The 14,744-nt window shown below is 38.3% G+C and overlaps 1 protein-coding gene across 1 annotated transcript in view; it reads left to right on the top strand.

Moving 5' to 3' along the window:
- The window catches only part of TMEM163 (transmembrane protein 163), a 104,760-nt gene that overhangs the window by 59,203 nt on the left and 30,813 nt on the right, over positions 1–14,744 (top strand). The window contains exons 3-4 of the mRNA XM_010575134.1: positions 3,594–3,637; positions 4,779–4,870. Of these exons, the coding sequence (XP_010573436.1) occupies positions 3,594–3,637; positions 4,779–4,870 (136 nt within the window). The remainder of the gene's footprint in view (positions 1–3,593; positions 3,638–4,778; positions 4,871–14,744) is intronic.

The raw sequence follows: 14,744 nt of genomic DNA, 5'->3' as shown, positions 1-14,744 counted from the left end.
CTGAGTAGGCAAGAGGAGATTTTTATGAGAGATGGAGGAGCCGTTTGTGTGTACCACCTCTCATTTGTAGCCAGACTCATCCCAAAGATTTCTGTTTGGGAGAACTGGAGGCAGAGTTAATTTCTTGTACTATTTCTTGTCTCCTACATTTGTGGAAAAAGGTATGAGGGTCCTCTCCCAATGCAAAGAAGGAAATGAGAGGCCCAGGGTCACTGTGGGGTCCTTGCTCTCCAGGAACACATTTTAGATGGATTAAACCTGGCAAAAACTGGTGGGAGACTAGATGGCTGAAGGGTTAAATTGGGATGATTTTGTAGGGTTAGAGCCCTAGTCATATGACTTTTCTGAGGCACATGGAAATGAATAAACCCTTTATCTTGCTGAGGGTAGAATGTGTGGGAAGGGGGGTATTTTTCTTTATTTGGAATCAGTTTCAAAGGGTTGAAGGAATTACAGGAAAATCTGACCTATAGGTGGGCAGACTTCACAAATTGTTGTCGCAGTGCAGGTGGAGGCAGCGGTAGATGTGGCTTACTGTGCTGGCTCTATTTTTAGTTTCTAACTGCTTGCAAGTTCCGTTTACAAATGTCAGGAAAATGCATTAAGATTATCTGCTTTATTGTGGAGGTAATAAAATGCTGTCTAATTTAGCCAATAAAATAGCTAAAAGCAGGCTCCCATTGTCACGGCAGCGTAGCTGCTGAATGTATAAGGTGGCTCCACAGGATTTTTAAGCTGCCCGATCTGTTCTTTCCTCATTGCTTGTTTCCCACCATTGTACTGATTCAATATGGAGATTAGGAATCTTTGGGTTTTTTTTACATCAGAGGTTCATCTGGGAATAACTGAAAATGTGTATTGAGAAGAAGGAAGGTGAGGCTTCAGCAAAAGCTCTATGATCCATTCCTGCAGTGCCGTACATTGCTCCTGGAGAGCAGCAGTGATACTGGAAGCAGAAGGACCGTGGTTATTCCTTTGCCCATGGGTCTCAAGTTCTTGGGTGCTGAGAAGTACTTCCCTAAAAGTCCTTTCAGCTTCGGTGCCTAGAATGGGAGCCAGTCGTTGTCTTCAGAGTATGTGTTCAGTCTGTGGCAACCTGTATTGGTTGATACCCTGTAAGCCAATACTACAGTTGCTTTCTCTGCCATAGAGCCTAGACTTATAGACAAACATCCCATTTAAGCTGGGCTGACTTACTGGTGATCTTTATGACTGTACTTGTCAGCTAGAAGTATTAATGTGCTTAAGTCAGGGCTGAAGGTGCTTTAATGTTCTTATTTGACTCTGAAAGGATGACAAACGGGTTTTTCCCATTAGAAAACCCATACGTAAATAAATAATATAAAAATATATCTTTCCAGTGATTAAAAGGTCATTACTACTTTTATTATGGCCTTTTACCACTACAAGTTAGTATCTTAAGGTACTAGTCCTTGGAAAATCTTTCCTCCAGTCATATTCACTAGCTAGCAAAAAGGTTTAGGCAGACTTGTGGCACTCTTAGTTAATACTTGTTTTTCATTACTGTTTTAGATAGTTCAGGCCAAACGGATTGTGTGGTAGTGTTGTGGATATTCATTGTGGTAGAATACATAAAAATACAGTTCTCTTGCTGAAGACCTTAGGCTTTAAATACACCAAATATGTCCCATAAAGCATTCTAAAGGTGTGGCTATCTCTATGCACTTCATCACCTGTAGAATTTATATATTCATTTTAAAGGGAACCATAGACTTAATTTGTTTTAAGTCTGGATTAGATTGGGGGAAAAAGCTGGCATTTTAGTAAAAACTGAGGAGCTAATTCCACTACAGAGGCAGGCTAGAAATAGAAATAGGAGTGAAAGTGTGGCTTTGAACTGTATCATATGAAAGCAGTAATGACGGGAACATTTGCAAGCTTGTGTGTACCTGTGAATGCCCATGTGGGTTTTTTTGATGCAACTTCTGCAGTTTTTGAAACCGTATGCTGCTAAGGAGTCACACAATGAAAATTTGAGAGGTAATATATTATTATGCAGTGAAGTGTTCAAATTTGCACCTGGATCACTGCAAGCTAGTGTCAGCTTGTCAAGTGTAGCGCTTGCCTGGCAAGTCTGACCAAGAAATATAGCCTCTTTTTTCACCTAGGAGATGAAGTGTGGGAAATCATGATTTAACAATGAAAGGCACATGTAAATCTGTACTGTTTCAATACTCTTCAACTTTGAGAAAATGGGAATCTGGAAATGAACTTGATGACTTTTCTTTCTGTTTTGGCCAACTGTAGTTATAAAGTCCAAATATATGTGATATCTGGCATGCTCGTGGCCACAGCTAGGTCTTAGATCAATAAGAAAAGGATTATTTTTTCCAAGATTTTAATTTCTGTTTATCCAGATAAGTGCCACAGAACTCCAGCTTGCTGTTACTGAAAAGAACAGTCAAACCATAGCAGCTCTGTTCTGCCAAACTGTTCTAATGAATACTGAAAATTAGATACTGTGTTTGTCAGCCTAAGATTGACAAAGTTGTTGATGAGTCCTTTTTTTTTTTTTAGTGCATGTATTTTTATTTTTACAAAAAAAATCTTTTTCTTAGCAAGTTAGCTGATACCTATTCATAAGAGTAGTAAAATTAATTCTTTTAAGCTTTATTCCAAGCCCTCTTAATATTGGAACTAGAGTGCTGTGCATTTTGTTCAGGGAGCACAGGTTCGGTTAGTCCTGTTCTCACTCGACAGGCTACAAAACATAGCAAGAAGCCTAGAGCTGCTCAGTGCTCGAGAGCTTGACATAGTTTTAGTGTTGCTGTTAGCCTGTCAGAGCTGTGCTTTGATGAATTCCCATCTCCAGGTGATGGCCTCTTCTGTTGCTGCCTGCTTCTTCCCTGGTATTCCTCTGGGCTACTTGAAAGGTATTTTTCCTTGCACAGTACCTCTTAGAATTGGGAACTGTGAGATGATAGAATTAGGATGCATGGAGTAAAATTATAAAAATTACAGGTTTTTTTCTAGATGTTAGCCCATTTTTAAAGTCTCTGTTATTTTTTAGAGGCAGTATGCAGTCAAAATTGTGCCTGCTAATGCTTTTTCCATTGGAAATCACTGATCTGATGGAATTTGAAGCATTTCTTGGGGCTGTGTGAATTACCCTTAGGCTTTCTGTCAAAAAGATGGCAGTGAATAAGTCTGGATGGTCCTGCATAGTGTGCTGTCAGCCACTTCAGGTGGACTTTTGTGCCTCGCTGGAGCAAGGACCACTTTGAGACATATAAAGTTTTCTGAGTTTGAAATTGTGGTTGCAACATATTTTTACTCAAAACTGCATTTGAAATGCAACATGTTTCATAAACAGACTGTTTCTGAATGCTATGCCAAGGTCTGCCATGTTACAGTTTTGAAGAAAGAAAAGCGTCTCTTGAGTGACCTAACCATTTTCTGCAGCACAAGGCCTTTCTTGTAGACCTTTTTTTAAGTGTCGGTCAGGTTGTTTTAGTGGGAACTGGTTGAAACTAAGCCCGTGTGTTGAAACTAGTTTTGTAGCTCTCAGACAAGAGAAGAAAGGATACAAAAAAGATTTAAAGTGATTCTAAATAATATTTTCTTTCCTTTAGCTGTCTCCGTAATGAGATACAGTGCATCATCATTTGGATTTGCTGTAAGTAGAGATATATTTCAATATTCCCTACCACTTTTTTTCACAGGCTTTTTCTGAATGTGAAATACTGTATTTTTTCTTACTGTAAGTTAATGGCAAGGTGTGCAAAGTCAATGATGGATTAGAAAAAGTGCTGTTGAAGTCATACCTTGGAAAGGACTTTCCAAATCCTAAAGATACTTTCATTATACTTTTTCAGTTTGACTGCTAAGTCTTATATTGGAGTTAATATCAATACTTATCTCATCATTGATAGATATTATCCACCAGATATATATGGTTTTCTTCTGCAATATCTCTCAGCTTAATCAGTTCTGTTGTTGAACTTGAGCCAAATTCTGAAGTACCCTTCTGAACTTTGCGTGACCTTTTTCCTATTGAAATCTATGGTGAAACTCCTATTGACTTTGGGATGACAGCTTTCCTCTCTAGTAGTTGCCATGACTTTCCTAATTAGTGGCAGAGCAAAAAATTCCTAATGACAAGCAAAATGACTCATTTCATATAATTTGTCTTTTGCTTTCAAACTTGAAGGTTAGATTGACTCTGTAGAAAGTTTAACTTAAGGATGAAAGTTCTTACAGTGGGACAAGCCTGGTTTTTGTTGTTACATGACATCACGTCTTCATTAACTGGAAATACAAACACATCAATTTTGCTGATGATACAGAATAATATGACTCCGGATACAATGGGATTTTGAAAAAAAGTTACTATTTGCTTGGTTTGAGACAAAACCTTCTACTGCAGAAAATAGTGACTTTGCAGGAAAAAGGAATGCTTGACAGGCATTTTCAAACTTTTTTTTTTTTTTAAGAGTCTTTGCATAAGAATTGTATTAGTGCCACAGTGGCAGATTGTGGTGGTGGGTTTTTTTTTTCTTAACTTCTCTGCAGGTGATGGATTACAGATAAAAAGTTTTTAATCCCTTGAAGTGACTTCCTGAGCTCTGAAGTGTATCATTGTGCGATAATACATGGCAAAAATGTGAAGATCAATTTAATAAAAGTAAATCCTGCTTTCATTAAAATGATTTATTTGAAGCTGCTTTGTGCCTGTGCAGCAGGATAGTAAATGCATTACTGTTAGTACAGGGCACATTTAATGGCCCACAAAACAATTGACTCTGTATCTCTTTCAGTTTGATGCTACCCTGGATGTTTTGTCATCAGCAATAGTTTTGTGGCGTTACAGCAACGCAGCTGCTGTGCATTCTGCACACAGGGAGTACATGTAAGTACACTTAATTACTTTTGGCTTTAGTAGAGGCCTATAGAGCTTTTGCTGTCAAGCTGTGATGCTACAGATTCCAGAGCTTTGACAAAAAACATTTTGTCGTGTCAGCAAGTATTCTTTCCTTCTGCCAACTTACTCATACTGTTTGGTCCCAAACATGCAGCTTTTACTTAGGCAAACCTCCCTGTGATTGTGATTTTCAGTTTCATTTTAGCCAAGATAGTAATTGTTAGGGCTTCGTGATTTTTTTTTTTTTTTCCCTTGCAGCATCTGTATCAAATGAACTGTGTTTGCAATCTGTAATGGATTTGTAAATCTTTTATTTTGCATCTTACTCTATTATTCTTACTAGAGTATGTTTTTAAAATTGATGCTTGTATTATATTTGTGCTTCCCTTAACAAGATTGGAATATGAACCCCTTCTCTTTGAATGTAAATCACTTCAACTGCTAGTGATGTTATTAGAAGTTGAGATTACAGAACATCTGATAAGATTGAGCCTGCATTAGTGATATGTAGTAGGGTGATACAGTTTATTATAACTGGTGTGCAAAGAGAGAGAGACCCACACACCCTTTTTATTACAGAACTATTGCACTTTGGTAAGAGTATATCAATACTTGCATGTCATCTTTATGGAAAAAAGTATATGCTTGCAAAGTAAGTATGTTTAATGTTTGCTATATAGATCCTATGGAAAAAAGTTCTTTAATTTGCAGTGCAGTATTGATCACAGTGGAAATAATATTCTGCTTCACTGTGCATTGTGCAGCATTTCTATTGGCAATGCATGTGGTAGCTGAGAAGATCAGGTGGAGATTGGCTCAAGAATTGTTCCAGCTAGTGTATAAAGAAGACTTTAATCTCCTGCTCAAATTTTGGGTACATCTAGGTGGAGAATTGCAGTACATTTATCTGCTTTGGTTTTGTTCTGTGCTGCCATTGCTAGCAGTATCCCTCCCATCTGGCTTGTTTGAAGATAGTTCAACTATGCCCTGGAATGGACTATAATTTTACAATAACGGGTTATAAGGTAGTTTTTGTTCTGAAACACCTCTAGTGAAGTCCTTTCTACAAGAAGGGAAGCCTGATGAAACTGAGCTTTTACATAACTGGTAGGATGAAGTAAAAAAAAAAAAAAAAGCCCCCCACAGGAGACTGTAACTTGTCTTTGTAGTCCTTTCCTAAAATCTAAGAAAACAGTAAGCAGTATTAACTCAGGCTCATGCAACAGCTCACCAGCACTGAGTTCCTTTCTGGCAGGGCTCCATACATAACAGTTTGGAATAAAAGGCCATAGAAGATTGATGTGGCATTGATTCATAAAAATAAATCCAGAAATATGTGATTAAAATTAGTCTTCCTGCACAAATTTGGAGATCTTAACAGACATTTCCTGAGTATCTTGCTTTTGTGGGCGTCTACAGAGATTCCTGTCAACATTCAATTAACATATTTTTGAAATCTCCTTCTGTTGAGCTTTTTCAAGTGAACCTTGTAAAGTACTTTTATAGAGAAAATAAATCCCAATACAAAAGAAGAACCAACATATCCCTATGGCTAAGCCCGTAAAGTGAACAAGCCAAGTAGCAAACATATCTTCCTGCTTTTTATGCTCATTTTTAATTTGCTTTCATATAATCCCTCTGCTTTTCATAAGGCTAAATTGAGTCAATGAATTACTTGCCATGCCCTGTAGTTGAAGACAGCTAAGGTTACATGATGAGATTAGTACTGAGTGAAAGAATGTTACCATATGCTGGGAATATGAATCACTGTAGAGGCAGTCTGGTTATCCCTCCATTTCTAGAATTGACAGGAGAATCATCATAGTACTGACAAGTGAAGAGATGGTTGTGTCTCTTAAGGCAATTCTTAATGTGTCATATTTTTGAGGGAGGCACATTTCTAATTTCCTGTTGTGTTTAATCAGTCTCTTGCTTGAAAGATTGCATGCAATTATTTTTCCTCTGCACTGGGAAAATGTTTCATGACTCCTCCTGGCTGCTTGCGTACCTTGTAAATAATCTTTGTATCATATGTGCCTATAACTACATGTGGTCTTTCACAGTCCTAGTTTTCTGTGTGCCAGTGCCTCAGTGGGGAAGTCTGCTCTCAGACTCCTGGAGAGTTTGGTGCAAATTCATCTAGGTGCTTAGGTCAGGCTGTGCGTTATTCCTGTTCCTGTGTGCCTAGCCATATTTTACCTTAGCAGAGGAGCCTGTGCAAAAATCTGGGTTTCTGCAAAAGCATTACTATTGTTTACCAGAGTTAGGTGTGCCAGAGTGACTTCAGGGTAGTTCTTTATTCATAGCCCTGTCTTTTATGGATTTAAATATTACATTTGTCTGTGTATCCTAACATATCTGAAAATAACGTGAGCTCCTTGACAAAAGCCAAGTGGAATTGCCAATTAATTATGTATTGCAAATTTATAAAATTTCCTGTTTCATAAACTTGACAGCAAGAGGTTGATCCAAAATCTGTTGAAATCAGTGGAAAACCTTTCGTGGAAGGGCAACGTTAGATCCAGTCCTAACTGTTGGATGTCGTTGAGAGAGAACGTAAAGATAGAATGAAAAACAAAACCCCAGAAAAAGACACAGAGAATACGGCCTGACTCATGATGTGCTATGAATTAAATACTTAGAATAAAATGCTAAGATGTAAGAGAACTGCGTAATCTTACTTAAGATGTAGCCATATGGAAGTTAGAGTTGCAACATTTCATGGGCTGGTATTCAGAATGAACACTACAAAACTGCTTGCTGTGCCAAGTTCTGCTAAGCTGAACCAATGCATTTCCATTTGACTTCAGGGAAATTGTAGTGCTGAAACTATAATGAAAATTTGTCCTGCTGAGTTTAACTCAGTTTAATGGGTTTCATTTTTACTAGATCGTTTGATTTCTCTAATTTTCTGGGGCAAGATGAGAAGGTGCTTTTTCAGTGTATATGTGACCAAAGTTATTCAATGTACATCTTTGTTGATTCTTATGGTGGTTCACATGTAGTAACTGCAAAATATATTTTAACTTAACTCTGCAATTTGCCCTTCTTGAAAAGTCTTTGATATTGATGACCTGAGAAGCTAAAGCTGGCGGGCTTTTCAAGTCTTTTATTGATGAGAATTTTTCTTAAGTCATTGTGAAAAAGATATAGCTGGATATGTTCAAGGTATGTCTTAAATTGTGATGAAATTTTTATGCTTTATTTTTAAATATACCAAATGGCTTTGAAAATATAATGAATATTCACCGAGATCAGGTATAAACCACTGTAAGATTGTAGGCCATATGAGACACTGCTTGATTCTGCCTAGCTGGCTCATTAATGAAAGAGTATGTAGGAGTGGGATGAATATTTGATGTGTTTGTTACTGGTACTTTTTTGGACGGTTTTGCACTTCACCATCTTTCTGTTTTGGCAGTCAAATAGAAGAGGGTAAAACCAGGCTACTACATTTTTGTGGTTTTTAGAAGAGTGGTTGAAAGAATTGTAGGTCTTGAGGCAATGCAAGAGGTGGGAAGGAGTACAGTTATCTGGGAGGAGAGTCAGAGTAGTTCATAAGTTCTTGATTTGCTCAGTATGATCTGCTGGGTTGCAAGTGAACATGCAGGAAACTTAGAGGTGCTGAACAAATCATCAACAAATCAATGATCACGAAATCCAGGAAAGAGAAGAGTGCTGAAATAACTTGAGAAATAATTCTGAATCTCAACAAAAGATGAAAATTTATGACCAAAATAAAATTTTTGCAATTCTCTATTTTTCTTTGTAAGAGGAGAAACTAAGATGGAATATACTCTGATGTAGCTGATAAACCAGAGACTGTAAAACTATAGTAGACCCACTACCTGTGCACTTTGGGCCAGGTACAGCTTATTACATCATGGTAAGAGTTTTATGCAGTGCTATGCCATAGAACGACTGGTATTGGCAGGCACTTCGGGCAGTCATCAGTCCAACCCCCTTGCTCAAAGCAGGGTTTATTGGAGCAGGTCGTCAGGTTAAAGGTCTGAATCCAATCTTCTGTTTTGTGATTTGAACATTGAATGATCACTGAGCCATTCAAGATGCACAAAGAAATCCGAATGGTCCCCCTTCCTGCTCTCCATAACCAGTGTACAAGTATTCTTGAATATTCTGCCCTTAGTAAATCTGTAGCAACGTAACAGCTTATTGAGCTGCTGAAGCAAATATAAATTCTGTTGAAGGAAGAAATTTATTGAAATTGATGTGGTAGCAGTAGTTTTTCATGTGCATAAATAAACCCAGTAAGTAGCCGTAGGAGTAATTTCTTAATAGAAGACTGAAGCATTAGGGACCTGGAAAAACGTCTCATGAGAGGTTGAACAAGTGACTAGCTATACAGCCAAAGGGCAGCTCTTTGATCTGTTAAATTTAGGAATGAAGGACTTGGATTGGAGTGCTGGAACTGTGTGTGAGGAGAAAGTGAGAAATACCACTAAAAAAGGAAAGATGGAGAAAACAGAATAACAAACTTCAGGCACACAGCCTTGTGAAAAAGCTGTAAAAGATGGAGCTTTTTATGTCTAGTTGGTTGGAAAGATCTCAAAACTGTCAGCAAAGGAAACAACTCTTGTTTGATTCTGTCTGCTCAGGAAAAAAGGACTTTGCTCATGGTAAGTTAATAGAGTGAGTTGGCAGCCTGCTCAGGTCAAATGGAGTAGTGCTGCTACTTAGGCTATAAAGCAATATCCCTATTGTTACATTACAGAGCTACAATCTTGCATTTCTGTACATTGCAGTGCAGCATTGAGTATTTGCTTATGCCAGTAGGATCCATAGCTCCTAGGATTTTTTTGGCTACTGGATTTTGTTTGAGCTTGTATGTTCAGTATTGCAAAAACTAACTCTGTACAGCATATTTAACATAGTGATTCTTGACAGTTGCAGCTGGTGTTTATTATATATTATTTTGTTGATGGTACCAAGTTAAATTCTGTGTTTCCCAAGAACCAATCTGTCAACATCTTTCTTAACCCAGTGCCAGAGTAAATAGGAAACCTTACTCATAATGAGCACTCTGGATTATGCCAAGAGCAGAAAGCTCACATTTCTTTCAATGTTAAGTGGGTTTTTTTGGGTGCGGGTTTTTTTTTTTTTTGATTGCGTATGTCAGACTCCAGCTATTCTTTCCTTTATTACTGTAATAAGAAAATTAAATTGTATCAAGGGCAAATAATTTTTAATGAACTTGTGGCACTCTGTGTTGCCATGACATAATACATAATGAATGCAGATATGTCTTTTTTTCTTTTTTTTCCTTATATTGGTGAAGCTGTTGTCCAAAACATTGGCAGTAATATTAAAATAACAAGAATAAGGTGGATTCTACTGTGTGGCAGACAAAGGTGCAGATATCTGTCATACCTCCACCTGCTGCTGTGAAAGCTTTTTGCTAGGAGAAAATAGTCATTCCTGTCTTCGGTGGGGCACTGTATGGTTCTGGAGTGTTCTTTCTTTGTGGGTAAGATGACACGTTAACTGGCACAGTAGGTGGCTTCAGTTATCTCTGCTCATGTATTTATTTTGCATATCTTTTCTCACCTTATGCTATGTTTAAAAACAATGGATCAAGAATGAGGAAGGTCTTGCAGTCTTTGCAGCTTTGCAATTAGACTTTATCTAAAAACTTTGCTATGTGTCTGTAGTTTAACTTTCATCTCCATACATTATACCTCAGCTGTGGCAGCTGGATTTGATGCCATTAGAATGCTGAACCCATTGGCCAAGTGAAAAATGCCTGCCCTGAGGATTTGATTCTTAATAGATGCTTAAATTATGGGGAGAATGAGCTGGTATTCTCATCTATTTTGACATCTAGAAAAGTGCAACTGTAAGAGCTTAATCCAAGAATTTCTAGCTTGGTTTGAGCTAAAAGCAATCTCTAAGAAAGATATTTGATGACTACTCAGGGACGGGGTAAATAGGAAACCTGACTCATAATTAGAATGCTGGATGCAACAATTAGAAAATCTCTTATATCCTTCACTACCCTATCACTATGTTTAATTAAGCTCAATGATAAAGATGTACATTTTATTTCTAATCTCTGTGTGTATATATAGCTTCAGTTTACAAGTGGTCAGCATTGTTATGCCTTTTTTTTTCTTTCTGATGAAGGAAGAACCTGGTGGTGGTTCACCAGGGTTTTCAGTTGTCAGACAACTCTAGGAATCCACTATGTGGATATCTATATATATGGGTTATCAATTACATATGTAATGAAGAGAGGAAGGAAGGAAGAAAGGAAACAAGGATATTCTGACCCTTTCCTAGGACTTCATGCACTAGGGGTGAAACTTACAGCTGTGTAACTGCATGACATGGGAATTAGGATATTTAAAAACATTTTATGAAGCATCTTGATGATATCAACAGCCTTTTTATAATACCCAATGACCACAACATTACCAGTATACCAGTCCCTTTCCTTGGCTGCTTGATAGCCTCCTGGGTACGTACTCTCTGTCGGTTATCTTTTCACAGAGTATGCCTTTCGTTCAGTTTTTCATTGTAAGTAGCCTCTTCAGGTAAATGGGGCAGTGCAGCAAGTAGGCATATTAGTGTTTGAAATAGTGCCATGTATTTTATTTAAATTTTCATGTGTGGATTGGCTCTGCTGTACTGGTTAGCCCAACTAAATGAGCACTGTCTATTTAGGTAGTGTTGAATGAAAATAATCCTCTCAATTCAGACCCAACATATCAGTCACATTGAAAAAACTGTGGATAATTTTATCTATGCCATACATACGAAAGAGACTTGAAGCACAGATGGCAAAATCCACACCTACCCACAGTTCAGGGCAAACCTCTGTGGCTGGAGGAAAAACTCTTTTGTGATGAGTGAGTGGAATAGCTAAGTGATCTGGAAAAATGTCAAATGCACGGAGATAGCCTACAAACTACAAATAGCTAAGAACCTACCACTGCAGCTCTTGTTTAGTTCTCAGCTACCATGAGTTGGTCCTCACGTGGCACATGCATGTCCCTCCTACCCAGTGGAGCACAGTGCAGAGTTTGCAAAATAAGTGTTCACCTGTGCTTGGATATCTGCTTTATAGGTGGAGAAATATAGTTTCTTTTTAACCACACTGAAAATTTCTAAGCCATTCTTTCTTCTGAAATATTTAGCTGAAATAGTACATCCAGCTACAGTGCTAGATAACAAGTTTTAGAGGTGCTTCATCAGGCTGACTTATTAAACTGCATCATTTCTCCATATATCCATTATCCCATATTCAGGCAAAAGTGAAGCAATCATAAACTTTGCTCTTATCCAGGCAGAAATGCATGTATGCATACATTTATGCACGCACACACACAAAATCCTCACACATAGAATTTATATTAAATATGAAATAGCGAATGTATATATTTATACATTCTAAAATCTGTTTCTAAAAGCATGGCATCTGTAGACTTGGCAATGATTTTACTGGAGCTAGATCCAAAATCTATTTAATTTATGAAAGCCTTTCCTTTTACTTCGCTGGTAGTTGATTAGGCAGTATTTGTGTATATTGGCTAGTATTTACACATAGATATATATAAAAAAATCAGGGACATGGTGGCGTTCTGTACTGGAATTTGATAATCATCATAAAAATGAATATTACAGAAATTCTCAAAAGGCTTTAATGTCCAGCTTCAGGGGAATGACAGAATGTCCAATCACCTGCTACAAGGCTAGGAGGGGTGATCAGCTCTTCATAAGCCAGGAGGGTGGTTATAAGGCAGGTGTACCATAAGTGCAACTGTACAGTCTGTGCAGACTGGGAAGTAGAAAATAGGTCGTAAGAGTTTTCAAAATCTCTGAGTTGTAGAAATGTCTGTTAGCTTTTATTGGCAGATATTTAATACCTGGAGAATCAAATTCTTTATGGAACTGTTGCCTCAGTTCAGCTGCATGATTTTAAAGGATGTAAATAACCTGTTCTGCAGTGACTAGTTGAACTCCTGAGGGTAATAAAAGTTTTAGAAGGCCTGTAACATTTTCAACATGAAATGGATCCCTAGCATAGCTAATCTGAGTCTCAGCTATAAACAGCATTTCCCCTCTCTGTTGTTTAAGAAGAGGTCAGACCATGTGATAACACAGTGTATTTGTTTAATGTAATAATTGAGAAATTGGCTTTCAATGATAATTTGGACTATTACTTGAATTCTCTTTGTTTTGTGATCTGTTTTTTTTTTTTTTTTATGGTGGGAAGAAAGAGTAGCTGTAACGATGTTGGTCTGGATTCTGGCAGTTGGAGGTGTATTATGGAACATGTGCAATGAACAGCGAGCCCACTGGATTCCTTTTAAAGTGCATCTTAAAGTGACTCTATTCCCTCTTCACCCAGCAACAGGCAGGTGTAAATACTCTGAACAGCTGTGATTCTGTACAGTTTGGTGTCCAAGCCCTCCTCAGTATCTAAACCTGATAATTGATAAGCTACACCGCAAACACAAACAAGCAGTATAACTGTCTAATTGGACACAAAGAAGCTTAAGATTAGCAGTAGAGCATGACAAAGAAGCAGGAATCTCAGGACTTAGGCTGATATTACATCTTTTGCCTGTGTATTACAGTAATATGCCACAGTGGCTGGTAATTGTTATTTTTCGAGTAAGCCCTTTAATGGGTTTACGAGGCAGATTTTACAGTCTTCACAGTTCTGGATGTCACCCTAATGAAAAATGTGGCTAGAATTCTCTCGGCAATATTGCAGAATGGGTAGTAAGGAACAACTGTTAGTGAACAGCTGCATTTTAATTTTAATGCCTCTTTTTAAAATAATGGGCAGCAGACTTGTACTTGTGGCATAGCATGCAGTAGACTGAACAGGCCCTTTCCTGCTATAGAGATATGCTACTCAGCCATAGAGATTTTGCTATCATCTGCCTCTGCTGTGTCTGGGGTGTGTGCAGGGGTGGCTATTTCTGTGCAGGCAGATATTGCTAGCATGGCTGCTTAGGCCTCCCCCGTGCTTGTTTACATACTCTTCCTTGGTGCCAGGAACGGTCCTTGCTTGATTCTTCCTATTCCTCACTTGTGTGACAGCAGATTAGGATGTGTAGATAGCAAACAGAGGCTGCTGTGGAGGAGAAGGTAGCTGTGAGGAGAAGAAAAGCTGCAGGTCTCAGAAGGACATGGATTGCAGCTGAGATCAAGGGAAGAGAAAGCAAAGAGAGACCCACACTAGCAACATCCCCTGCCATCCCTTGGCACCCCAAATGACTGCAAACCAGAACAAACACTTTCAGCCCCTTCTTTCCAAAACATCCTCTGATGTTTTCCCTTTCCATATTCTTTGTCCACTGACTTAGTTCTGAGTCCACTTCCATTTTCTCTACCATGCTCTACTTCATCCCCATTAGTCAGAACCCAGTGGTTTGCCACCAGAAAATCATTTGTTGGTGACCAAAAATTGAGCTTTTTCCTCCCAAGTTCTCACCCTTTGAGTATCAGCATTCAATTTTGCCTGTGCTTGAGAAATCTTGGGCTGGGTGTGACTGGAATTTTATACTTGGCTACTGTAATCAGACTATAAGAGCTGCCATAATACAAATATTAAATGAAAGTAGGCCTGGTTTTGTTTAAACAGGCTGACTGCCTCTCATCCAGAAGAAATGTGCAGATTATTGCAAGCTCTGAGTTACTAATGAAGGAGCATTCACAGAATGTAATTTGTATTTGGTTATGGGAAGAAATGAATGAAAACAAGAGTACCAGCAAAGTGAGGAGATACACAAGGGTTCCTGTCATGTCCTGCAACATGTCCTGTTGCAGGACAATCAGGGGATCAGGCCCAGCCAGCATGGGTTATGAAAGGCAGGTCCTGCTTGACCAACCT

This window comes from Haliaeetus leucocephalus, unplaced genomic scaffold, assembly GCF_000737465.1.
Source record: "Haliaeetus leucocephalus isolate CR32 unplaced genomic scaffold, Haliaeetus_leucocephalus-4.0 Scaffold451, whole genome shotgun sequence".
Lineage (NCBI taxonomy): Eukaryota > Metazoa > Chordata > Aves > Accipitriformes > Accipitridae > Haliaeetus > Haliaeetus leucocephalus.
The sequence above is the reverse complement of the archived record's forward strand: the minus strand, read 5'-3'. Positions and strand labels throughout refer to the sequence as shown.